Source organism: Lithobates pipiens, unplaced genomic scaffold (assembly GCF_037356315.1).
Source record: "Lithobates pipiens isolate NorthernLeopardFrog02 unplaced genomic scaffold, aLitPip1_a1.2 Scaffold_23, whole genome shotgun sequence".
Taxonomy (NCBI): domain Eukaryota; kingdom Metazoa; phylum Chordata; class Amphibia; order Anura; family Ranidae; genus Lithobates; species Lithobates pipiens.
In genome coordinates this window covers 333,237,054-333,262,057 of record NW_027507785.1, presented here as the reverse complement: position 1 = coordinate 333,262,057, position 25,004 = coordinate 333,237,054, and the positions used below count along the sequence as shown (strand labels likewise).

The following is a 25,004-nucleotide window of genomic DNA, read 5'->3' as shown; positions in this document are numbered from 1 at the left end:
CTGATCGGGAGGGTTCATCCCTTCAAGCGAGTTTGGCAGCGTGTCTGACACCAGGGTCAGGTTGATACCCCACCTTTTCAGAATCAATCCGTCACTTGGGTCTGGTTTTTACCGTTGCCGTACTCTTCATCAATCTTTTCTTCCAAGTTTTATCTGGCGAAGCACTTGACCTTTGCACCCCTTTTGTTCCTCTTTGTATGTCCGTTATTAAGATTTCCCGCACCGGATTTAGACTGGGAATAGTGTAGATAGTGTCCCAAGATTGTCCCCTCCCGTAGGGGCATCACGCCACTTCTGGACCCCTTGTGCTGAATAGCCAATAGGAGGCATTGGCACCTAACAAAAGCCCCCGCCCCCTGTAATTTAAAAAAGCGCTGAACCGGAGAGCGTTACATGACTGGGGTTCAGGTAAAAAAGGTATTTCGGTTCAGCAATCAGGGGGGGTGGGGAGCCTAGAGATGGTTTTATTGGCAGCAGGGGTTATCCGAGGCCGTTGTAAAAAAACGAGACGATTCCGCCGTCCTCGGTCTGATCTGCCCAATGCGGTCATCCAGGGAACAGAATACAGCGAAGCGCATGCAGCCCTCTGAAGCACAAACCACAGATATTTATGACACGTGAATTCTATGTATACGGCCCCTACAAGGTATGTACAGATATAGACAAAATATACATCATCCTCTACAGATCCATTCTCACAAGAAACTCTCCAGTCTGTAGATGGTGGGAGGGAATCCTGCGCACCTCAGCGCTCCTTTATTTTTATTTTTTTGGTCACATAAAAAAAAACGGTCACATGACTCTGCGGTCACTGCGGTGATCAGAGGGGGGAGGGGAATGACACTCTCCTGGCATTGGTTGAGAAAGGAACACTTTAGTAAATAGATCTCCACAGAACAAATATATAGAATTTCATCACAAGATCCTAAAACAGGGCGACATCGGGGGAGGGGTAAAATAATTATATACACCATCTTTACAGCACATTTCAGGAGTTTCAAATAAAAATACAACCGGCCCAAAAAAAAAAAAAGTCATGTGACGTTTGATGAGCGGATGGAATAAATAAATCTAGTCTTCTGGTCTCCGGGAATGGAGGACGCGATGCACGGCTCCACCCAGACGCTCCGCTCAGTCCCCCATCTTTACTTTAGAGGTCTGGAAGAGACAGAAAAGATGGTGGTCAGGGGGGGAGGGGTGAAATGATCACGTGTACAGAATTCAATTAGGGAGATCTTGAAGGTATTGCTAGTTACATTGCTCCAGCTTCAACTCTGTATATATCATACCTGGGGGATCCCTCTAGAAGCTGGAGATCACTGAAGTAGAAACTGCTGCCATGTCACCACTGCATCAGCCCTGCATCACCACCACCACCTCAGCCCTGCACCACCACCGTTACCACCACCTCAGCCCTGCACCACCACCGTTACCACCACCACCACCACCTCAGCCCTGCACTGCACTACCGCCGCCACCGCCACCTCAGCCCTGCACTGCACTACCGCCGCCACCGCCACCTCAGCCCTGCACTACCTCCACCACCACCACCTCAGCCCTGCACCACCACCGTTACCACCACCACCACCTCAGCCCTGCACTGCACTACCGCCGCCACCGCCACCTCAGCCCTGCACTGCACTACCGCCGCCACCGCCACCTCAGCCCTGCACTGCACTACCGCCGCCACCGCCACCTCAGCCCTGCGCCACCTCCTCAGCCCTGCGCCACCTCCTCAGCCCTGCGCCACCTCCTCAGCCCTGCGCCACCTCCTCAGCCCTGCGCCACCTCCTCAGCCCTGCGCCACCTCCTCAGCCCTGCGCCACCGCCACCTCCTCAGCCCTGTGCCGCACTACCGCCACCACCTCAGCCCTGTGCCGCACTACCGCCACCGCCACCTCAGCCCTGCACCACCACCGTTACCACCACCACCACCTCAGCCCTGCACTGCACTACCGCCGCCACCGCCACCTCAGCCCTGCACTGCACTACCGCCGCCACCGCCACCTCAGCCCTGCACTGCACTACCGCCGCCACCGCCACCTCAGCCCTGCACTGCACTACCGCCGCCACCGCCACCTCAGCCCTGCGCCACCTCCTCAGCCCTGCGCCACCTCCTCAGCCCTGCGCCACCTCCTCAGCCCTGCGCCACCTCCTCAGCCCTGCGCCACCTCCTCAGCCCTGCGCCACCGCCACCTCCTCAGCCCTGTGCCGCACTACCGCCACCACCTCAGCCCTGTGCCGCACTACCGCCACCGCCACCTCAGCCCTGTGCCGCACTACCGCCACCGCCACCTCAGCCCTGCACTGCACTACCGCCACCTCAGCCCTGCACTGCACTACCGCCACCTCAGCCCTGCACTGCACTACCGCCACCTCAGCCCTGCACTGCACTACCGCCACCTCAGCCCTGCACTGCACTACCGCCACCTCAGCCCTGCGCCACCGCCACCACCTCAGCCCTGCCGCCACCGCCAACACCTCAGCCCTGCCGCCACCGCAGCCCTGCACTACCGCCACCGCCACCTCCTCAGCCCTGCGCCGCACTACCGCCACCTCCTTAGCCCTGCACTGCACTAGCGCCACCTCCTCAGCCCTGCACTGCACTAGCGCCACCTCCTCAGCCCTGCACTGCACTAGCGCCACCTCCTCAGCCCTGCACTGCACTAGCGCCACCTCCTCAGCCCTGCGCCACCGCCACCTCCTCAGCCCTGCGCCACCGCCACCTCCTCAGCCCTGCGCCACCGCCACCTCCTCAGCCCTGCGCCACCGCCCCAGCACCATCGCCACCACCATCGCCACCACCCCAGCACCATCGCCACCACCCCAGCACCATCGCCATCGCCACCACCCCAGCCCTGCACCACCGCCACCACCCCAGCCCTGCACCACCGCCACCACCCCAGCCCTGCACCACCGCCACCACCCCAGCACCACCGCCACCACCTCATTTTCTCAAAAGGCAAAGCATCTTCTCATTGGAAGGAGTGGAGTGAGTCAGATCACTGCCTCAGCATGTCCAATCACAGAACGCTTTGCACTTATTCAGAAAATACAACCTATCTCCTGAGTTAACAATGTAGCAGGCCACCTGCTCAGCAGAGGATACGGAAGCTAGTGCAGATCACTGGAGCAGGGGTGCAGCGGCAGCAGCAGCAATTCCCAGCCTCTAGAGGGATCCCACCAGTCTGGTATATACAGAGTTGGTCCAAGCTGGCATAATGTAACTATGTAAAAAATACCCAGACCTGTAATTTTTCTTTAAAAGGTGTGTTAAGATATCAGTTTTTAGGCTCCATTCACACTTGTGCAACTCTAGACACAAAGTCGCATGACAAGTCACAATCATGTATATCAATAGAAACCATTAAAATCTATACAAATTTAAAAGGTTCCTGCACTAATTTGATGCACCTTCTCATGCGACTTGAGTGCCATAGACTGCATTGTAAACCCTCAAAAAGGTTGCATGAAAACGTCATCTTACTGTTATCAATGCCACTGTTGGGCAGCAGTCAACAGCCAAAGCTGCATCCAAGTCACATCCATCCAAAGTCGCAATGTAAAAACACAATGGAGTCGCACAAGTGTGAATGGAGCCTTATTGTCAAAGCTTTACTGAAGAAGCCGATTTGTTTCTATGCACAGCTGCACCAGATCCAGTAAACGGCTCCACCTCCATCTCTATACCTACCTGCAAAATCGCCACAATAACCCCGAACAGGCCGATGGCGCTCCCGAAAATCTCCACAATCAGAATCTTCACAAAAAGGCTGGCATTCTGGGCATCGGCCAGCGCTGCACCACTGCCAACGATACCGACACAGATCCCGCAGAAGAGGTTAGAAAAGCCCACTGTAAGGCCGGCGCCAAACATGGAGAACCCTAAAGATACAAGATAAATGTGAGACCAGATCCCGAATAATAAGACAATTCACAATACAGACATTTTATCTGGGTGACGATCAGAGGGAAAGTCTTCTCTTATCACCAGAGGGAACTCTGAAAGGAGATACAGGAGGGAGGAATGAACATTCCGCTCATTTCTACCGAGGGGGAGAGAATCGGAGAGCCTCATACAAAGAGGACATTGTCCTAAAGCACAGCAAAGCACCACACTACAATGCCGCCATCTAGTGACCACATTGCAGAATGCAGAGCAACAGTATGGCCTTACAGTGCACTGCAACCATAGACCATTATGAGGGGTTCCCACCATACCTGTGCTGAGTTCCCAGGTCTGTACACCCGCTGTGCCCATTATGAGGGGTTCCCACCATCCCTGTGCTGAGTTCCCAGGTCTGTATACCCGCTGTGCCCATTATGAGGGGTTCCCACCATCCCTGTGCTGAGTTCCCAGGTCTGTATACCCGCTGTGCCCATTATGAGGGGTCCCCACCATCCCTGTGCTGAGTTCCCGGGTCTGTACACCTGCTGTGCCCATTATGAGGAGTCCCCACCATGCCATCTAAAAGGTGGGGGCGGGAACACAACCAGAAATATTCAGCAGACAACTAGCACATCAGAGATGTGAAACAAATGACTTGTCAGTTACTCAATGCCGGATCATCTGGTGTCTACATGTATCTCATAATAACCAACTGACCCATATTCCCCATTCAAGTTAGGATAGAATGGGGTCAGGGCACTGCTTAGATGGTGAGAATGAACATGTCCCAGCATGCCCTGCCAGCCAGAAGCCCCCCCCCCCCCACCACCATGAGCAGACAATGCAGATGACTGACCTGCATGGTAGTTGTTTCTCCCGATGGTCTCCGGAGTGGTTCCTGAGAAACGCTGGAATACAAAACATCATTTTCACAGGTTAACAGTGACATCCCCCCCCCCCATGAACCATCACCCCGTCCCCACAGAACACGTGTGACCTGACATTGTCCGCAGATGAGTGGGTGAGGTCAGGTAACTTACTAGAAGGCCGCCTACTCCCCCCCCAGCCCCTCTCCGTAGGGCCGCCTACTCCCCCCACCCTTTCTCCGTAGGGCCGCCTACTCCCCCCACCCTTTCTCCGTAGGGCCGCCTACTCCCCCCACCCTTTCTCCGTAGGGCCGCCTACTCCCCCCACCCTTTCTCCGTAGGGCCGCCTACTCCCCCCACCCTTTCTCCGTAGGGCCGCCTACTCCCCCCACCCTTTCTCCGTAGGGCCGCCTACTCCCCCCACCCTTTCTCCGTAGGGCCGCCTACTCCCCCCACCCTTTCTCCGTAGGGCCGCCTACTCCCCCCACCCTTTCTCCGTAGGGCCGCCTACTCCCCCCACCCTTTCTCCGTAGGGCCGCCTACTCCCCCCACCCTTTCTCCGTAGGGCCGCCTACTCCCCCCACCCTTTCTCCGTAGGGCCGCCTACTCCCCCCACCCTTTCTCCGTAGGGCCGCCTACTCCCCCCACCCTTTCTCCGTAGGGCCGCCTACTCCCCCCACCCTTTCTCCGTAGGGCCGCCTACTCCCCCCACCCTTTCTCCGTAGGGCCGCCTACTCCCCCCACCCTTTCTCCGTAGGGCCGCCTACTCCCCCCACCCTTTCTCCGTAGGGCCGCCTACTCCCCCCACCCTTTCTCCGTAGGGCCGCCTACTCCCCCCACCCTTTCTCCGTAGGGCCGCCTACTCCCCCCACCCTTTCTCCGTAGGGCCGCCTACTCCCCCCACCCTTTCTCCGTAGGGCCGCCTACTCCCCCCACCCTTTCTCCGTAGGGCCGCCTACTCCCCCCACCCTTTCTCCGTAGGGCCGCCTACTCCCCCCACCCTTTCTCCGTAGGGCCGCCTACTCCCCCCACCCTTTCTCCGTAGGGCCGCCTACTCCCCCCACCCTTTCTCCGTAGGGCCGCCTACTCCCCCCACCCTTTCTCCGTAGGGCCGCCTACTCCCCCCACCCTTTCTCCGTAGGGCCGCCTACTCCCCCCACCCTTTCTCCGTAGGGCCGCCTACTCCCCCCACCCTTTCTCCGTAGGGCCGCCTACTCCCCCCACCCTTTCTCCGTAGGGCCGCCTACTCCCCCCACCCTTTCTCCGTAGGGCCGCCTACTCCCCCCACCCTTTCTCCGTAGGGCCGCCTACTCCCCCCACCCTTTCTCCGTAGGGCCGCCTACTCCCCCCACCCTTTCTCCGTAGGGCCGCCTACTCCCCCCACCCTTTCTCCGTAGGGCCGCCTACTCCCCCCACCCTTTCTCCGTAGGGCCGCCTACTCCCCCCACCCTTTCTCCGTAGGGCCGCCTACTCCCCCCACCCTTTCTCCGTAGGGCCGCCTACTCCCCCCACCCTTTCTCCGTAGGGCCGCCTACTCCCCCCACCCTTTCTCCGTAGGGCCGCCTACTCCCCCCACCCTTTCTCCGTAGGGCCGCCTACTCCCCCCACCCTTTCTCCGTAGGGCCGCCTACTCCCCCCACCCTTTCTCCGTAGGGCCGCCTACTCCCCCCACCCTTTCTCCGTAGGGCCGCCTACTCCCCCCACCCTTTCTCCGTAGGGCCGCCTACTCCCCCCACCCTTTCTCCGTAGGGCCGCCTACTCCCCCCACCCTTTCTCCGTAGGGCCGCCTACTCCCCCCACCCTTTCTCCGTAGGGCCGCCTACTCCCCCCACCCTTTCTCCGTAGGGCCGCCTACTCCCCCACCAGCTCCTCTCCGCAAGGCCGCCTACTCCCCCACCAGCCCCTCTCCGCAAGGCCGCCTACCCCCCCCCCCCACCAGCCCCTCTCCGCAAGGCTGCCTACTCCCCCACCAGCCCCTCTCCGCAAGGCCGCCTACCCCCCCCACCAGCCCCTCTCCGCAAGGCTGCCTACCCCCCCCACCAGCCCCTCTCCGCAAGGCCGCCTACCGCCCCCACCAGCCCCTCTCCGCAAGGCCGCCTACCCCCCCCACCAGCCCCTCTCCGCAAGGCCGCCTACCCCCCCCACCAGCCCCTCTCCGCAAGGCCGCCTACCCCCCCCCCCACCAGCCCCTCTCCGCAAGGCCGCCTACTCCCCCCACCAGCCCCTCTCCGCAAGGCCGCCTACTCCCCCACCAGCCCCTCTCCGCAAGGCCGCCTACTCCCCCACCAGCCCCTCTCCGCAAGGCCGCCTACTCCCCCACCAGCCCCTCTCCGCAAGGCCGCCTACCCCCCCCCACCAGCCCCTCTCCGCAAGGCCGCCTACCCCCCCCCCACCAGCCCCTCTCCGCAAGGCCGCCTACCCCCCCCACCAGCCCCTCTCCGCAAGGCCGCCTACCCCCCCACCAGCCCCTCTCCGCCTACTCCCCCACCAGCCCCTCTCCGCAAGGCCGCCTACCCCCCCCCCCCCCCCACCAGCCCCTCTCCGCAAGGCCGCCTACCCCCCCCCCCCCCCCCAGCCCCTCTCCGCAAGACCGCCTACCCCCCCCCCCCCCACCAGCCCCTCTCCGTAAGGCTGCCTACCCCCCCACCAGCCCCTCTCCGCAAGGCCGCCTACTCCCCCACCAGCCCCTCTCCGCAAGACCGCCTACCCCCCCCCCCCACCAGCCCCTCTCCGCAAGGCCGCCTACCCCCCCCCCCCCCCACCAGCCCCTCACTGGCAAGGCCGCCTACCCCCCCCACCAGCCCCTCTCCGCAAGGCCGCCTACTCCCCCACCAGCCCCCCTCCGCAAGGCCGCCTACTCCCCCACCAGCCCCCCTCCGCAAGGCCGCCTACTCCCCCACCAGCCCCCCTCCGCCTACTCCCCCACCAGCCCCTCTCCGCAAGGCCGCCTACCCCCCGCCCACCAGCCCCTCTCCGCAAGGCCGCCTACCCCCCCCCACCAGCCCCTCTCCGCAAGGCCGCCTACTCCCCCACCAGCCCCCCTCCGCCTACTCCCCCACCAGCCCCTCTCCGCAAGACCGCCTACCCCCCCCACCAGCCCCTCTCCGCAAGGCCGCCTACCCCCCCCCACCAGCCCCTCACTGGCAAGGCCGCCTACCCCCCCCACCAGCCCCTCACTGGCAAGGCCGCCTACCCCCCCCACCAGCCCCTCACTGGCAAGGCCGCCTACCCCCCCACCAGCCCCTCTCCGCAAGGCCGCCTACTCCCCCACCAGCCCCTCTCCGCAAGGCCGCCTACTCCCCCACCAGCCCCTCTCCGCAAGGCCGCCTACTCCCCCACCAGCCCCTCTCCGCAAGGCCGCCTACTCCCCCACCAGCCCCCCTCCGCAAGGCCGCCTACTCCCCCACCAGCCACCCTCCGCAAGGCCGCCTACTCCCCCACCAGCCACCCTCCGCAAGGCCGCCTACTCCCCCACCAGCCCCCCTCCGCCTACTCCCCCACCAGCCCCCCTCCGCCTACTCCCCCACCAGCCCCCTCCGCCTACTCCCCACCAGCCCCCTCCGCCTACTCCCCACCAGCCCCCCTCCGCCTACTGCCCCACCAGACCCCCTCCGCCTACTCCCCCACCAGCCCCCCTCTCCGCAAGGCCGCCTACTCCCCCACCAGCCCCTCTCCGCAAGGCCGCCTACTCCCCCACCAGCCCCTCTCCGCAAGGCCGCCTACTCCCCCACCAGCCCCTCTCCGCAAGGCCGCCTACTCCCCCACCAGCCCCCCTCCGCAAGGCCGCCTACTCCCCCACCAGCCCCCCTCCGCCTACTCCCCCACCAGCCCCTCTCCGCAAGACCGCCTACCCCCCCCCCCCACCAGCCCCTCTCCGCAAGGCCGCCTACCCCCCCCCCCACCAGCCCCTCTCCGCAAGGCCGCCTACTCCCCCACCAGCCCCTCTCCGCAAGGCCGCCTACCGCCCCACCAGCCCCTCTCCGCAAGGCCGCCTACCGCCCAACCAGCCCCCTCTCCGCAAGGCCGCCTACCCCCCCACCAGCCCCCTCTCCGCAAGGCCGCCTACCCCCCCACCAGCCCCCTCTCCGCAAGGCCGCCTACCCCCCCCACCAGCCCCCTCTCCGCAAGGCCGCCTACCCCCCCACCAGCCCCTCTCTGCAAGGCCGCCAAAACCCCCTACCAGCCCCTCTCCGCAAGGCCGCCTACCCCCCCACTAGCCCCTCTCCGCAAGGCCGCCTACTCCCCCACCAGCCCCTCTCCGCAAGGCCGCCTACCCCCCCCACCAGCCCCTCTCCGCAAGGCCGCCTACTCCCCCACCAGTCCCTCTCCGCAAGGCCGCCTACTCCCCCACCCCCTCTCCACAAGGCCGTCTATTCTCTGCTACTCTACTGAACTTATCTATCCCCGCACCTTTTCTTAAATTTATTTTTTATTTTTTCCACAGCAAAACAACGCTGCTGTCATGACTCAAAAGCCTGCACACACTGTGTATAGAGAAAGGGCTCTTAGGAGATGTAGTTCTGGAGTACCTACATCAGTAGGAACTGACCTCCCAGCCCCTGTGAGAATTGTAAGGGCCAATGATGAGGGCACAGCGAACGGTGTGGCATTTGTTAAAGGAACATCTCCTGCTCCCCCCTGTAGATGGGGAGTAGGCGGTCTGGGGATAAAACGTGGGCAATGCTGGACATACAATGCAATTCAGATATAAGAGATCCTCACCTCCGCCATATTGCTGATCACTATGGCCATGATGATTCCATAGATGGCCACAGCTTCACAGAAGATGATGCTGGAAGGAGGAAATGAACAGACATGAATGTAATGACCATCGCTCAATCATGTGACATCGAGGGGTGACGGGGGGGGAGGGGGCCATGCTGGAAATATTACTTCCTTGTGTTTGTAGATGAATTATATCCACTGCTAAGTGTCACCTCTGGGTACAAACATTTCCTGCCAACACAACGGAAGCTTCACCCAACACATTATGATCCGTCTTCCTCAACTAAGCCATGGGAATGGCTACATGGTACGCTTATAGACTGGGAGCAGGAGGCAGGGACACCATCGGGGGGGTACAGCTGTTACAACTGTAAGGGGCCCACCTGAGCCAGAAGAAGGTAGGACGGGTGAAGGGGATCCATGCTGTATACAAACAATCTCACAGTTTCTGCAGCATTACGTCATCAAGTCCAATACATAAAGAAGGAATTATAATGGTCACTGCAGGCATGATGGACACTTACCTGACCAGGTTCTTGGTTTTAATGCGTGGAGCTTTCACTCCTCCTCCCAGGATGCTGGAGCCAGTGATGTAAATACCCCTTTAAGAAGAAGACACAGATCTTTAGTCGCAGGGACAGAACAGAGCAGGGGCCACTGTACAGGGACAGATCACAGGGACCATCACTCCACAATACTATATGGTCTGAACTGAGGGCTGTTCATATGGATCCACAAAAATCAATATATTCAAAACTTTCAATTGGTTGAACTTTTTAGAATGAGGCAACACAGACAGTTCTCATTTCCAGCCCTTTTATCAGCAGGCACTGGGCTGTATATACAGCACTGTTAGCTGTAGAAGTGACCTGGGACATTATCAGAGTTGAATGGCGGAGAACAATGGCTGCACCCCTTCTGTCACTTACCAGGCGGCTCCCACCACAGACAGCGAGATGGCCAATCCGATGCCAAGGTTCGCCCACATGTACGGCGAGGTCTCCGTCAGGAACCTGAAGAAAGAACACGGACCAATCAGATACAAGTCTTTACACCACATCCAATATGTGACAGAGCAAACCATTGGCTGAACACACAGCTGGTATGTAGGAGGTTCAATGTTATAGGAGATCTAATGTATATAACGGGGCCGCCGACACCAACAGAGGATTACATCAGACATTTACATTTATTGGAGGATTTCTTGTCTGATATCCCCACCTGATGTCAGCCTGTAATTCTCTACATAGCAGCATGGTAGAAAATGGAAATTTCTGGTCTGCAACTAGTGATCTGATCATACACCGTACACTACCAAGCAGGGGGGTCTCCTTGAACCACAGTACTTGTACTGACCCACCCACGACATCACCTCGAGTGGCAAGACATGATGAAGCCTACAAAAAGTAAGCACTGCTGGCCAATGCCGGCCATCCCTTCCTCCTCCCCCCCCGCCAACAACGGCCACCCCTTCCTCCTCCCCCCCGCCGCCAACAACGGCCACCCCTTCCTCCTCCCCCCCGCCGCCAACGCCGGCCACCCCTTCCTCCTCCCCCCCGCCGCCAACGCCGGCCACCCCTTCCTCCTCCCCCCCGCCGCCAACGCCGGCCACCCCTTCCTCCTCCCCCCGCCGCCAACGCCGGCCACCCCTTCCTCCTCCCCCCCGCCGCCAACGCCGGCCACCCCTTCCTCCTCCCCCCGCCGCCAACGCCGGCCACCCCTTCCTCCTCCCCCCCGCCGCCAACGCCGGCCACCCCTTCCTCCTCCCCCCCGCCGCCAACGCCGGCCACCCCTTCCTCCTCCCCCCCGCCGCCAACGCCGGCCACCCCTTCCTCCTCCCCCCCGCCGCCAACGCCGGCCACCCCTTCCTCCTCCCCCCCGCCGCCAACGCCGGCCACCCCTTCCTCCTCCCCCCCGCCGCCAACGCCGGCCACCCCTTCCTCCTCCCCCCCGCCGCCAACGCCGGCCACCCCTTCCTCCTCCCCCCCGCCGCCAACGCCGGCCACCCCTTCCTCCTCCCCCCCGCCGCCAACGCCGGCCACCCCTTCCTCCTCCCCCCCGCCGCCAACGCCGGCCACCCCTTCCTCCTCCCCCCCGCCGCCAACGCCGGCCACCCCTTCCTCCTCCCCCCCGCCGCCAACGCCGGCCACCCCTTCCTCCTCCCCCCCCGCCGCCAACGCCGGCCACCCCTTCCTCCTCCCCCCCGCCGCCAACGCCGGCCACCCCTTCCTCCTCCCCCCCGCCGCCAACGCCGGCCACCCCTTCCTCCTCCCCCCCGCCGCCAACGCCGGCCACCCCTTCCTCCTCCCCCCCGCCGCCAACGCCGGCCACCCCTTCCTCCTCCCCCCCGCCGCCAACGCCGGAAACCCCTTCCTCCTCCCCCCCGCCGGCCACCCCTTCCTCCTCCCCCCCGCCGGCAACTCCGGCCACCCCTTCCTCCTCCCCCCGCCGGCCATGGACTCATGGTCTCATGGACAGTCAACTAACCTTTAGTTTAGGGACCCCCACCATTCTCAAAGCTAAAAAGGAAAAAGGTTAGTTCCTCCCTAAAACAAATAAAATGTGTGAAGCAGAAATAACCGGATCTACCAGAAGTTTGCCAAATTATCCTAAATAAAGCGATTATTAGTACAGATTAAAAAAAAATAAAAATTGTAACTGGAGGTTACTATTAGAAATAGGGGTGCAACGGATCAAAAAAAAAAAAAAAAAACTCACGTATCGGATCGTTCCTCAGATCAGAGTGACGGATCATTTTTCGGATCAGCAAATAATTGAATTTGCAAAAACCTGTGAAAATGCCACCATATAGTCCCCACTGTAATATACATCTCCCCCACTGTAATATCCACATCATCTCCCCTAATGTAATATTGGCTGAGCATGGATGGGTATTGCTGGGTAGCGCCGAGTATGGCTGGGTATTGGAAGGGTAAGTATTGGCAGGGTAGGCTGTGACTGCACTTGTCACAGAGCAGTGCTGTGGGCTCTATAGATGCAGCCAACAGCGCTGCTGCCATCCGGTTTCTCCCCTCCACTGTACAGAGAGGGGAGAGAGGAACCAGCATCATGACGCCGGTTTGTTTACAGATGATCGCTCCGTCATTTGACGGAGCGATCACATTGTAAACGCCGACGGGTGCACCAAGATGGCCGCCACTCCGGGACTAGGCCAAAGCCGCTGCCTTTCCTAAGGCCGAGATCACGGAGCGCTCCGCGTATCGCGGCACGTGCCAATCCGAGCGGGGTGACACCCGTTCGGATCAGTGCCAATCCGCTGCACCCCTAATTAGAAACGAGGATTGTACGGGAGGGTATTCTGCACACGTCCGGTCTTGAACCCCAGGGCTGGTTTGCTTCTATTTTTCCCCCCGCGATTCTCAAATATCACACAAGGGGATGATTTACAAAAACTGGAGAGTACAGAATCTGGCGCCGTTGTGCATGGGAACCAATGAGCTTCTAACTTCACCATCTTCAATTAAGCTTTTACAATAAAAACCTGGAAGCAGATTGGCTACCATGAAGAGCTGCACCAGACTTTGCACTCTCCAGTTCTCGTAGATCAACCCCATAGAGTGCAGCCTCTGCATGAGGAGGATTTCCTGAGGAGGTGAAATGCCCTCTGTATATACAGTGACCCGTCATCACAGAATGGATGCACTCTGTACATAAAACGCATCCAGAAAGCATTCACAGCGCTTCACCTTTTCTACATTTTGTTATGTTACAGCCTTATTACAAAATGGATTATTGTCCTCAAAATTCTACAAACAATTCCCCATAATGACAACGTGAGAGAAGTTTGTTTGAAATCTATGCAAACGTATTACAAATAAAAAGGAAAAAAAAAAAGTCCACAAGTTTGTCAGACTCCTCCCACGTCCACAAGTGTCAGACTCCTCCCACGTCCACAAGTGTCAGACTCCTCCCACGTCCACAAGTGTCAGACTCCTCCCACGTCCACAAGTGTCAGACTCCTCCCACGTCCACAAGTGTCAGACTCCTCCCACGTCCACAAGTGTCAGACTCCTCCCACGTCCACAAGTGTCAGAGGCTCTTCCCATGACACTCAGCACTGAGCTCAGGTCCCTCCTGTTTCCACTGATAATCCTTGAGATGTTTCTACAACCTGATTGGAGGTCACCTGTGATAAATTCAGTTGATTGGACATGATTTGGAAAGGCACACACCTGTCTATAGAAGGTCCTACAGGTAACAGTGCATGTCAGAGCACAATCCAAGCCATGAAGACCAAAGAATTGTCTGTAGACCTCGGAGACAGGATTGTATGGAGGCACAGATCGGGGGAAGGGCACAGAAACATTGAAGGTCCCAATGAGCACAGTGGACTCCATCATCCGTAAATGGAAGAAATGTACATGGGAGGAGCCTGTGAGACTTATGTACATGGGAGGAGCCTGTGAGACTTATGTACATGGATTTTTTTTTAATTTTTTAATAAATTTACGAAGATTTCAGACAATCTTCTCTCACGTTGTCATTATGGGGGAATCGTTTGTAGAATTTTGAGGAAAATAATGAATTTCATCCATTTTCGTAATAAGGCTGTAACAAAAAGTGAAGTGCTGCGAATCCTTTCCGGGTGCGCTGTGCAGTGACCTGGGATCACAGAATGGATGGTACTGTGCATGGGATTACCGATAAGACCCTAAACACGACACTCCCCATGCAGCCTCTACAAGAGCCCGGGACACGTCTGTCCTTCTACCATCCTCTGTCCATAAATACCGGCTACTCGGATCACCACCTGACACTGGCAGATGGGGCGCACATCCCCGCCGGGCTTACAGAATGCCCATCACTAAAAAGGGGAACACGGACTAAGTAGAGCCGGGTCACACATGAACGGCACGCCATGAAGAGGAGGAATAATCCGCACATTGTTAGAAAACTAGACTCGTAATCTGTAATTTATCATCAGCCGGGTGTGACGGAGCCGATTTCAGTGATTGGACGGAGGAATTCACAAAGCCTGGAACTGAACTTCTCATTACACCAAACTCAGCACTGCATAAAAAGAGGAAGTGCTTATACTATATATCAGAGCATACCATATATAATATATACCCGAGCTTCCATATCCTTCCACACAAACTGTACAGCAACTAGAAGGCTTCCTACCTGAATACAGAGAATGCATTTAGGTAAAAAAAACGTCACGCCAACATGAACAACATCCCTTGTAATAGCAGGGGCCGTGACAGGCCCCCCTAATGGAGAGATCTGGGGTCTATTAGTGAGAGGAACAAAATCCATCCTCCCACTGTGTGCCGAGAGCTGGACGCCGCCAGTCGCATTCCTCACAGACTCTCCAATGGAATGGGAAAGCCCGTTTAAGGTGGCGGCACCGGGAGGGGGTGGGACCCCATTCTGCCACTTGTAAAAGTAATGCAGTGGCTCGTTAACCGCTCAGCTTACGTTTACTTTGTGCAGAATTACCAGCCCTAAAAGAGGCCGCGAGGGAGGATAGAAGACCAGAGAGGGAGGATAGAAGACCAGAGGGAGGGCCGGGTGAGGATAGGAGACCAGAGAGGGAGGGATAGGAGACCAGAGAGGGAGGGATAGGAGACCAGAGAGGGAGGGATAGGAGACCAGAGAGGGAGGGATAGGAGACCAGAGAGGGAGGGATAGGAGACCAGAGAGGGAGGGATAGGAGACCAGAGGGATAATTTAATAGACAGCAGGACAATGAATGGATTAGGCTTCATGACATTACAGGAACACGAGCAACATCATATTTGGTTTCAGTGTGACCTTTAGATATCCTTTGAGAAGTCACCCCGGGCACACGGGGACTGGGCACGACCGGCTGGGCCACAAGGCGTCTCTGTTGTGACTATCAACACGCGCTGACACTCCAAACACCGGGCAGATACAATGTTTTAGTAAACATGACTGTCTTCACAGAGAAATAAAGGAAGTAATTTACATTCCTCCCCCAAAAAAAAAAAAAGGCGAGGAGAGAAGATACAAGACCTCCTCCCATGACAGACCTTAAAGTGCTTGTAAAGAAAATACAAATAAAACAAACGTCATAATTACCTGCTCTGTGTAATGGTTTTGCACAGAGCAGCCGTGATCAACTTCTCAGATCCCTTGCTGGCGCCTTCCCGAGAGCCCCCAAAGCAACCCGCTTTGCTATGGGGGCACTTGCATGTGCTCGCTCCTGAGCCAGTTCTTGACGTCCATAAGAGAGTGTGGCTCAGCCCGCTCCCCCCGCTCCCACCCCACTGGCCGTGATTGACAACAGGGGAAGCCAATGCTTCCTGCTGCATTATAATGGCCAGAGCCTGCGAATCCGGAAGACGGACTGGGTTAAGATGGAAGCCCTGCAGGCGGTGGCAGCAAACCACTGGAGGGCTTCGTTTTAAAGCCAAGTCTTTCATAATGTGCCCGTATGCAATGCAAACCAACACATTATGACATCAACTTGCAGGGGATCGTTTTTGTTGTTCCACACTTTACTACCACTTTAAAGAGGAGCTCCGCTTAAAAGGGGACATTCCGTTTTAAGGCCTCCTCCCATGCTCCTGGTAAAGAAATGGCACTTTTGGGAGTGGGTACCTGATATTGACAGGTACCCACTTCCACTCCGATCGCCTAAGCCAGAGGTAGGCAACCTCGGCCCTCCAGCTGTTTTGAAACTGCAAGCCCAATGAGACATTGCAAGACCCTGACAATCACAGGCATGACTCCTAGAGGCATGATGGGATTTGTAGTTTCACCACAGCTGGAGGGCCAAGGTTGCCAACCCCTGGCCTAGGCGATCAGAAGTTCTCCTCCCCCGCTCCCTTGGCGCAGACTTCTTGGATACATCAGAGGTCCCAGAAGACTTACGGGACCATTCAGTGTGCAGCATCACTCATGCATGCGCAGTGGACACCCGGCTTTGAAGCCGCCACATCCAGGTGCCCAGAGTTAACATGCCGGCGCCAGGGAGAGATGTCAGGAGATGAAAACGGCTGGGGAGAGCACAGCGCTGGATCCTGGCACAGGCGAGTGTCGGGTTTTTGTAGCTGCTGACTTAATTTTTATTTTTATTTTTTATTTATTTTTTACTACACAGGAGACTGAAGCTTCACTTTAAACACTTCCCGTCCGTGCTATAGCCAAATGACAGCCGCAGCGCGGACCTGAATTTGTGCACGCTCCCTGCGCGCGCTGTGATCACAAATCCGAGTAAGGGGCCAGTCCCGGCACCTTACCACGTGATTAGCTGTCAGCCAATGACAGCCGATCACGTGATGTAAACAAAAGATCTGTAATCTTTTTTTTTTTTTTCTCCTCACGCTGACAGCACGAGGAGGAAAAAAAAAAAAAAAAAAGCTGATCACCGGCTTATCTGCAAGGGACATCGGTCACAAAGAGGAAGAGGCAATTATGCCTCATCTGTGCCACCAGTACCCCCTGCCAGTGCCCACCAGTGCCACCTATTAAGTGGTGCCAATCAGTGCCACCTAGCAGTGCTGCCTATAAGTGTAACCAATCAGTGCCCGTTATTGCCACCTCATCATTGATGCATGCTAAAGGAGAAAAATTACCTGTTTGCAACATTTTACAACAAAATATAAAAAATAAATAAAATAAATTGTTAAAACAAAAATCAGGCTTTTTACATTTTTTTTACAAAAAATAAAAACTGCAGAGGTGATCAAGTACCACCAAAAGAAATCTCTATTTGTTGGGGAAAAAAAAGATAAAAATTTAATTTGGGTACAGTGTTGTTACATAGTCAGGTTGAAAAAAGACACAAGTCCATCCAGCACCATCCAGACCACGCAATTGTCAAAGTGCATCAGCGCTGGGCAGGGCAGGAGGGAGGTTTAAGTGCCCGACAAGCAAGTGGTTAAAGCACAAGTTCACCTTCCCTAACATGTCACACCTATATTTAAAAGGTGTAACATGTTACGGATAGAAAAAAACATAACAAAACCTGGCTGAGTGGGGTTCCACCACCCCACCATGTCACTGATTGACAGCGCAATGTGCACTGAAAACTACAAGGTCCAGTAGCCTTTGTGGCTGTCGGCTTGTAGTTTTTAATCAACTACCAGGGCACTGTGAGCGCAGCTCATTCATGCTTCCTATCTTATGTATCTGCTTGGCCGTACCGGATGTACAGGGGAGCAGATACACGGGCAGATCTGCAGGAGACATGCATGGCACCAGCAACCTGCTGATCGCCGGTGCAATGCTTTTTTCCTCAGGGGTCTCAAATTGGTGACCCTCCAGCTGTTGCAGAACTACAATTCCCATGAGGCGTTGCAAGGCTGAGGGTTACAAGCATGACTCCCATAGACAGAGGCATGATGGGATTTGTAGTTCCACAACAGCCGGAGGACCGCCAGTTTGAGATCCCTGCTTTACATGCTCCAAAAAAAAAAAAAAAAAAAAAAAAAAAAAAAAAAAAAAAGGGGGGGGGGGTGTGGCTCGAGAAAGAAGAAATGCAAATTTTTTTCCCCTGCAAAAAATAAATATTATGTGCATTTATAAATTTTTTTCCCCAAAAAGTGAACGTATGCGTTAAAGGACCCAAATTAGTATTTTTCCATATTTTCCTTTCCCAACTGTTACAACTACACAATTGTCTACTCATTTTTATTATATTGGAAAAAAAAAAAAAAAAAAAAAAAAAAACACAAAAATCTAATTTTTAGATAAATTGGACAAATAAGCAGATAAAACAAAAAAAACTTTGTAATCTTGGAATAATCTATCTTTGGCAATATGGAGAAGAAAAGTCTCACAGAATGAATATATATGTGTGTGTGTGTGTGTATAAGTGTGAGCGAGCATGTGCGAGTATGTGCTCACACATCCTACAATTCTGTCTTTTTACCATGCAGATAATTTTGCAGTCTATATTATATACACGAAGGTCTGAATAAATCCATTTACCATGCTACGTCAAACCGAAATCCCAGATCGAATATCGTGTAACACGTTCCTAGAAGAGAGAAAAATCTCATATTAGACAAAATTAAACGTTTCCATCTGATCATCAGCACACAATTCAGAAATGACCAAATCCGGAATATTCCGTGATAAGGGGAGATCTGTACTCGCCACCAATGGAATAGAAAAGAAACAAAGTATCCGTATACTGGGGGACACAAGGATGAGCGATTCGGATACTTTGTTTCTTTTCTAGGAAGGCGGGGGGACCCCTTCTTTTTATTTATTGCCATTATATCATCTGCAGCAGATCCCGAGGTCTGGACAAAACATTTCTAACTGAGGTCTGATGATTGTAGGACTTCTATGTACAGAAAAGCTCGGCTCTTCCAGCTCGTCGCCCTCCTTCCTCCTCTGAGTGCAGTAATTCCGGCACAGAGGATTAGGAATGTTGCTCGGGGGTACGGCCAGCTCTGTGTCACATCAGCCCCAGAGATAAAACTTTTACTGGAACAGAATATGGAGGGACTGCTGGAGGCATCCATCACTCCTCATTATACAGGAAGACTGACAGTCCGGGATCACACCGCCATCACAAGACAGACAGAGCCGGGGGGGGGGGGGGGCGGGATGAAAAGTGTTACCACTGTACATTATGAGCCCCCCCTCATCTACAGCAACCCTCCTGTATAGGTAGCCCCATCCATCTACGGGAAGCCCCCCCCCCCCCCCATTGATCTACAGGGAGTCCTGTCTATGGGGAGCCCCCCCCCCCATGCACAGGCAGGCTGGTGGATGGCACGGTTGGTCATGTGACAGGAGGAGAAGATTTGGGGAAGTGCGGATTGCTCACAATTACTCAATTGGGATCCGGAGAGGAAGGAACGATTGTGAAATCCATTGAACTGATGAAGAGCCCGGCGGAGATTTACCAGCGTGTGATCGCCCTCCGCCCGGCCATCTCCTCCACCGCGTACTGACCGATCGTCACCGTCCTTCATAAACCTCACCAATAGAGCGTCACCAAACCCGACACCTTCATTATACGGGTCTCCCACTATACAGTGCCTGGAAAAAGTATTCATACCCCTTGGAATTCCCCACATTTTCTCATGTTACAACCAAAACCATAAATGTATTTTATTGGGATTTTATGTGATGGACCAACACAGAGTGGCAAATTGTGAAGTGGAAGGAAAATGATAAATGATACAAATAAATCTGTGAAAAGTGTGGGGGAGGGGCATTTGTATGGCGCCCCCCGGAGTCAATACTTTGTAGAACCCCCTTTCTCTACAAGTCTTTTTGGGGGTGTCTCTACCAGCTTTGCCCATCTAGAGAGGACATTTCTGCCCATTCTTCTTCTTTGTAAAATATCTCAAGCTCTGTCAGATTGGATGGAGAGCGTCTGTGATCAGCAATTTTCAAGTCTTGCCACAGATTCTCAATGGGATTTAGGTCTGGACTGTGACTGGGTCATTCTAACACATGAATATGCTTTGATGTAAACCATTCCATTGTAGCTCTGGCTGGATGTTTCGGGTCGTTGTCCTGCTGGAAGGGGAACCTCCGCCCCGGTCTCAAGTCTTTTGCCGACTCTAACAGGTTTTCTTCTAAGATTGTCCTGTATTTGTCTCCATCCATCTTCCCATCAACTCTGACCAGCTTCCCTGTCCCTGCTGAAGAAAACCATCCCCACCACATGATGCTGCCACCACCATGTCTCACGGTGGGGATGGTGTGTTCGGGGGATGGGCAGTGTTAGTTTTCCCCACACATAGCGTTTTGCTTTTAGGCCATAAAGTTGAATTTTGGTCTCCTCTGACCAGATCACCTTCTTCCACATGTTTGCTGCCCCCTCCCCCACATGGCTTCTCACAAACTACAAACAGGACTTCTTATGACTTTCTTTCTCCAATGTCTTTCTTCTTGTCACTCTTCCATAAAGGGCAGATTTGTGGAGAGACGACTAATAGTTGTCCTGTGGACAGATTCTCCCCCCTGAGCTGTGGATCTCTGCAGCTCCTCCAGAGTCACCATGGACCTCTTGGCTCTTCTCTGATGAATGCTCTCCTTGCCCGGCCCGGTCAGTTTAGGTGGACGGCCACGTCTTGGTAGGTTTGCAGTTGTGCCCATACTCTTTCCATTCTCCGATGATGGATTGAACAGAGCTCCGTGAGATGGTCAAAGCTTGGGAGATTTTATTATAACCCAACCCTGCTTTATACTTCTCCACAACTTCATCCCTGACCTGTCTGGTGTGTTCCTTGGCCTTCATGATGCTGTTTGTTCACGAAGGTTCTCTAACAAACCTCTGAGGGCTTCACAGGACAGCTGTATACCGAGATGAAATGACACACAGGTGGACTCTATTTACTAATTAGGTGACTTCTGAAGGCAATTGGTTCCTCTAGATTTTAGTTGGGGTTATCAGAGTAAAAGGGGCGCCATACAAATGTCCGCCACACTTTTCACAGATTTGTATCATTTTCCTTCCACTTTTTGTGCACAATTATGTGCCACTAAGTCCCGCCCACAGGGGACGTAACGCACACAAAGGGATATGACGTCTGCTACATCTGCAGCCATTGCAGATGGTTTGTTTACATGCTGTATCACCAGCACTCGGTTCAAGTTCTAGTCTGGTGAGTTTTTATCGCTATTTTAAATAAGCGGAGAGCACTATGTGTTGCCTTTTTTTTTTTTTTTTTGATACATGTGAGTCTGGAGTAGACAGTGCAGATTAATACATTCATGCAGGAGGGGACTGTGCAGGACATATGAGCTGATCTCATCATTTAATACCCCAAGTGGGAAGGCGTATGAGTGAGACCCTCTATAATCAAAGGGCCCATTCAGTGAGGGGAGCGGCCATCTTTACTCTGGTGGAGACTTTGATATTCCCACAAAGTCACCTGCATGCCGTTACTTGTAGTACATTACAGAAGAAGCGCGGGTTATCTTTTTATTACAATTTATGTTTTTCATTTTGGACTTATTTAGCGCCGCACTACCTGTTTTATCACTGTATATACGCGTGTCCGTGAAAAATAAAAATAAAATTATATATATATATATATATATATATATATATATATATATATATATATATATATATATATATATATATATATATATATATATATATATATACACATACATATATACATACACACACACTTTTTGAAAAACCAATAAAAATAAAACATAAAAACGGTGGCCACACACTATACAATCTCCTTCCGCTCTACCATCAGCTATGCAGTGGAAGGGCCTCCCTGATTGGATACAAATAGATGACTGTATAGTTGATTGTACGGTCAGATCGTACCATGTATGGTGAGCCTAGGAGATCGGTACTTCCAGAGTCAGTCTGTCCTTGTCTGAATCTGGAGACTCAGCGGCAACACAGACAGTTCTTATGCATCAGTAAATACACTGTAGATGGCAGATGACCGATCTCCTGGAGATCCGGATAAATGACAGACTGATCCGGACTTCCCCAACCCAGACCGGGCGAGCCCGATGTTTACCCCAAACAATGACGCCTCCCCTCCCCCATCCACAGAGAGAAGTCAACAGACCGGTACTAAATCTTCACATCACAACAATAAAATCTGATAAAAATGACCTGTAGACCCCTCAGATCTGATGGGGGGAGGAGGGGACACCTGTAGACCCCTCAGATCTGATGGGGGGGAGGAGGGGACACCTGTAGACCCCTCAGATCTGACGGGGGAGGAGGGGACACCTGTAGACCCCCTCAGATCTGACGGGGGGAGGAGGGGAGAACCCGTAAACCCCCTCAGATCTGACGGGGGAGGAGGGGAGAACCCGTAAACCCCCTCAGATCTGACGGGGGGGGGGGGGAGAACCCGTAAACCCCCTCAGATCTGACGGGGGGGGGGGGGGGGGGGGAGAACCCGTAAACCCCCTCAGATCTGACGGGGGGGGGGGGGGGGGAGAACCCGTAAACCCCCTCAGATCTGACGGGGGGGGGAGGGGAGAACCCGTAAACCCCCTCAGATCTGACGGGGGGGGGGGAGAACCCGTAAACCCCCTCAGATCTGACGGGGGGGGGGGGGGGGAGGAACCCGTAAACCCCCTCAGATCTGACGGGGGGGGAGGGGAGAACCCGTAAACCCCCTCAGATCTGACGGGGGGAGGGGAGAACCCGTAAACCCCCTCAGATCTGACGGGGGGGGGGGGGAGGGGGAGAACCCGTAAACCCCCTCAGATCTGACGGGGGGGGGGAGAACCCGTAAACCCCCTCAGATCTGACGGGGGGGGGAGAACCCGTAAACCCCCTCAGATCTGACGGGGGGGGGGAGAACCCGTAAACCCCCTCAGATCTGACGGGGGGGGGGGGGAGAACCCGTAAACCCCCTCAGATCTGACGGGGGGGGGAGAACCCGTAAACCCCCTCAGATCTGACGGGGGGGGGGGGGGGAGAACCCGTAAACCCCCTCAGATCTGACGGGGGGGGGGGGGAGAACCCGTAAACCCCCTCAGATCTGACGGGGGGGGGGAGAACCCGTAAACCCCCTCAGATCTGACGGGGGGGGGGGGAGAACCCGTAAACCCCCTCAGATCTGACGGGGGGGGGGGGGGAGAACCCGTAAACCCCCTCAGATCTGACGGGGGGGGGGGGGGGAGGGGAGAACCCGTAAACCCCCTCAGATCTGACGGGGGGGGGGGGGGGGGGGGGAGGGGAGAACCCGTAAACCCCCTCAGATCTGACGGGGGGGGGGGGGGGAGGGGAGAACCCGTAAACCCCCTCAGATCTGACGGGGGGGGGGGAGGGGAGAACCCGTAAACCCCCTCAGATCTGACGGGGGGGGGGGGGGGAGAACCCGTAAACCCCCTCAGATCTGACGGGGGGGGGGAGGGGAGAACCCGTAAACCCCCTCAGATCTGACGGGGGGGGGGGGGGGAGAACCCGTAAACCCCCTCAGATCTGACGGGGGGAGGGGAGAACCCGTAAACCCCCTCAGATCTGACCGGGGGGGCACCCGTAAACCCCCTATGTGATTGGGGGGGGGTGTTCTGACCCCTCTATAATGTTATTTCCAGGAATAATCATCACGAGACAATCAGAGGAATGGAAACGGTGAGACTGCCGGAGACACTTCCCCAAATCTGACATGTGGGGGAGGGGATCACACATGTCCGCCATACACAGGAACCTCTCACTGACCTCCTCTACTTCATCACCTCCATGTTTATGGAATGCTAAAGTGACCCCCCCCCCCCCCTCCATGTATGATTTTGGCATGTCCTTAGGTAGTACATCATATTATCAACGGGGGGGGGGGGTGCAGAAAAAAAACAAAAAAAGAGGATCACCTGATCTGGGGGTTCATTAAGCAGGTTCAGATTTTGGGGAGGGGGGATGTGTGGGTAGAAAACATGAGGGTCCCCATTATGTGATCAGATCAGAAAACCAGGGGGAGGGTTTGGGAAATACCAGAGTGGAGGTGCAGGAGGAAATGGGGGGACTTTGTAATATAGGGGTGACAGGGGGGCATACAGGTCAGGTATTGGGGGGTATACAGGTGATGTATGGGGGGTGCAGTGTGGGGGTGACAGGAGACATACGGGATTTGGGTATGGAGATTTGTAGGGGGGGGGGGTGGAGAGATATAAGTGGGGCTTGGATATGGGGGTGATAGTTGTATGGGGGGGGAGGGGTCTGTAGTGGGAGGGGTACAGGGATTATATATGAAGTGGGGTTCAGGTATCGGGGTGACTGAGGTAAATAGAGGGGTCATACATAGGGGGGGGGATCAGTAGGGGGAGGGGTACAATAATGACATAAGCGGGGTTCAGGAGTGAATAGTGATGGGGGAGGGGGGTATGAAGACATATGAAGTGGGATATTTATGTATTGGGGTGACTGCAGTGAGAAGGAGGGGGGGGATATATTGGGGGGTACAGAGATAATATGAGGTGGGGGATATCTGGGTGATGTAGAGGAAGGGGGTCGGGGAGGTGATATATTGGGGGATGGGGTGATAAAGGAGATGGGGTTCAGGGTGATGGTGAGGTATGGGGGGGGGGGGTATCTGAGGGGTAGGTTTACACAGGGGGGTGGGAGGACACACACTAGGGGGGGGGGGGATGGGAGGACACAGGGAGGTCTCTCACCTACGATGATGAGGGTCGCCCAGAAGGCCACGGAGACCCCGGAGTAGAGTAGGACGTGTCCGTTCATGGCGCCTCTCCTCTCCTCTCACTGATCCGGGAACAGAAAACCAGCCTGACACCGGCCCGAGATCAGCTGACCACCGCCCACCAATCACCTGACCGCGCCCTCCTCCCCCCACGTGACCACCACCCCCTTCTCCAGCTACCGTAGAGTTGCGCGTCGCCCTGCGTCTAACTACGTAGGCACGCCTCGGTGTCTCCGCCCGCCACCTTTACTACTGGCAGAACCGCGTCAACTTTCCAGTACTTGTCTTTATTCCCGCTGAGGTTCCCAACCACCGGCCCGCGATGAAGCTGGAGTTGGCTCCTTATTCAGGATCTTTAGTGACAAAATTGATTATTTACTAAACAATCATCTGCAACGTTTATAATAAAATTGTGACAATTCTGTCTCCCTG

General features: G+C 55.5%; 1 protein-coding gene across 1 annotated transcript; it reads right to left on the bottom strand.

Moving 5' to 3' along the window:
- Positions 1-721: 721 nt before the first annotated feature.
- ATP6V0B (ATPase H+ transporting V0 subunit b) lies at positions 722-24,713 on the bottom strand. The gene is made up of 8 exons (XM_077450758.1): positions 24,547-24,713; positions 18,403-18,451; positions 10,410-10,493; positions 10,005-10,082; positions 9,478-9,547; positions 4,746-4,797; positions 3,695-3,885; positions 722-1,158 (listed from the first exon to the last, which is right to left on the bottom strand). Exons 1-8 carry the CDS (start codon positions 24,611-24,613, stop codon positions 1,132-1,134), a joined length of 618 nt encoding a protein of 205 aa, XP_077306884.1. The 5' UTR covers positions 24,614-24,713; the 3' UTR covers positions 722-1,131.
- Positions 24,714-25,004: the final 291 nt, after the last annotated feature.

Bases quoted from the DNA above. Each gene is read 5' to 3' on its own strand.
- ATP6V0B (XM_077450758.1), bottom strand. From the start codon at position 24,613: ATGAACGGACACGTCCTACTCTACTCCGGGGTCTCCGTGGCCTTCTGG. The intron at 3,886-4,745 runs GTCAGTCATCTG...TTGTATCTTTAG, and splicing joins GAGAAACAACTACCATGCAG to GGTTCTCCATGTTTGGCGCC. The intron at 1,159-3,694 runs GTAGGTATAGAG...TGTCTCTTCCAG, and splicing joins TTATTGTGGCGATTTTGCAG to ACCTCTAAAGTAAAGATGGG.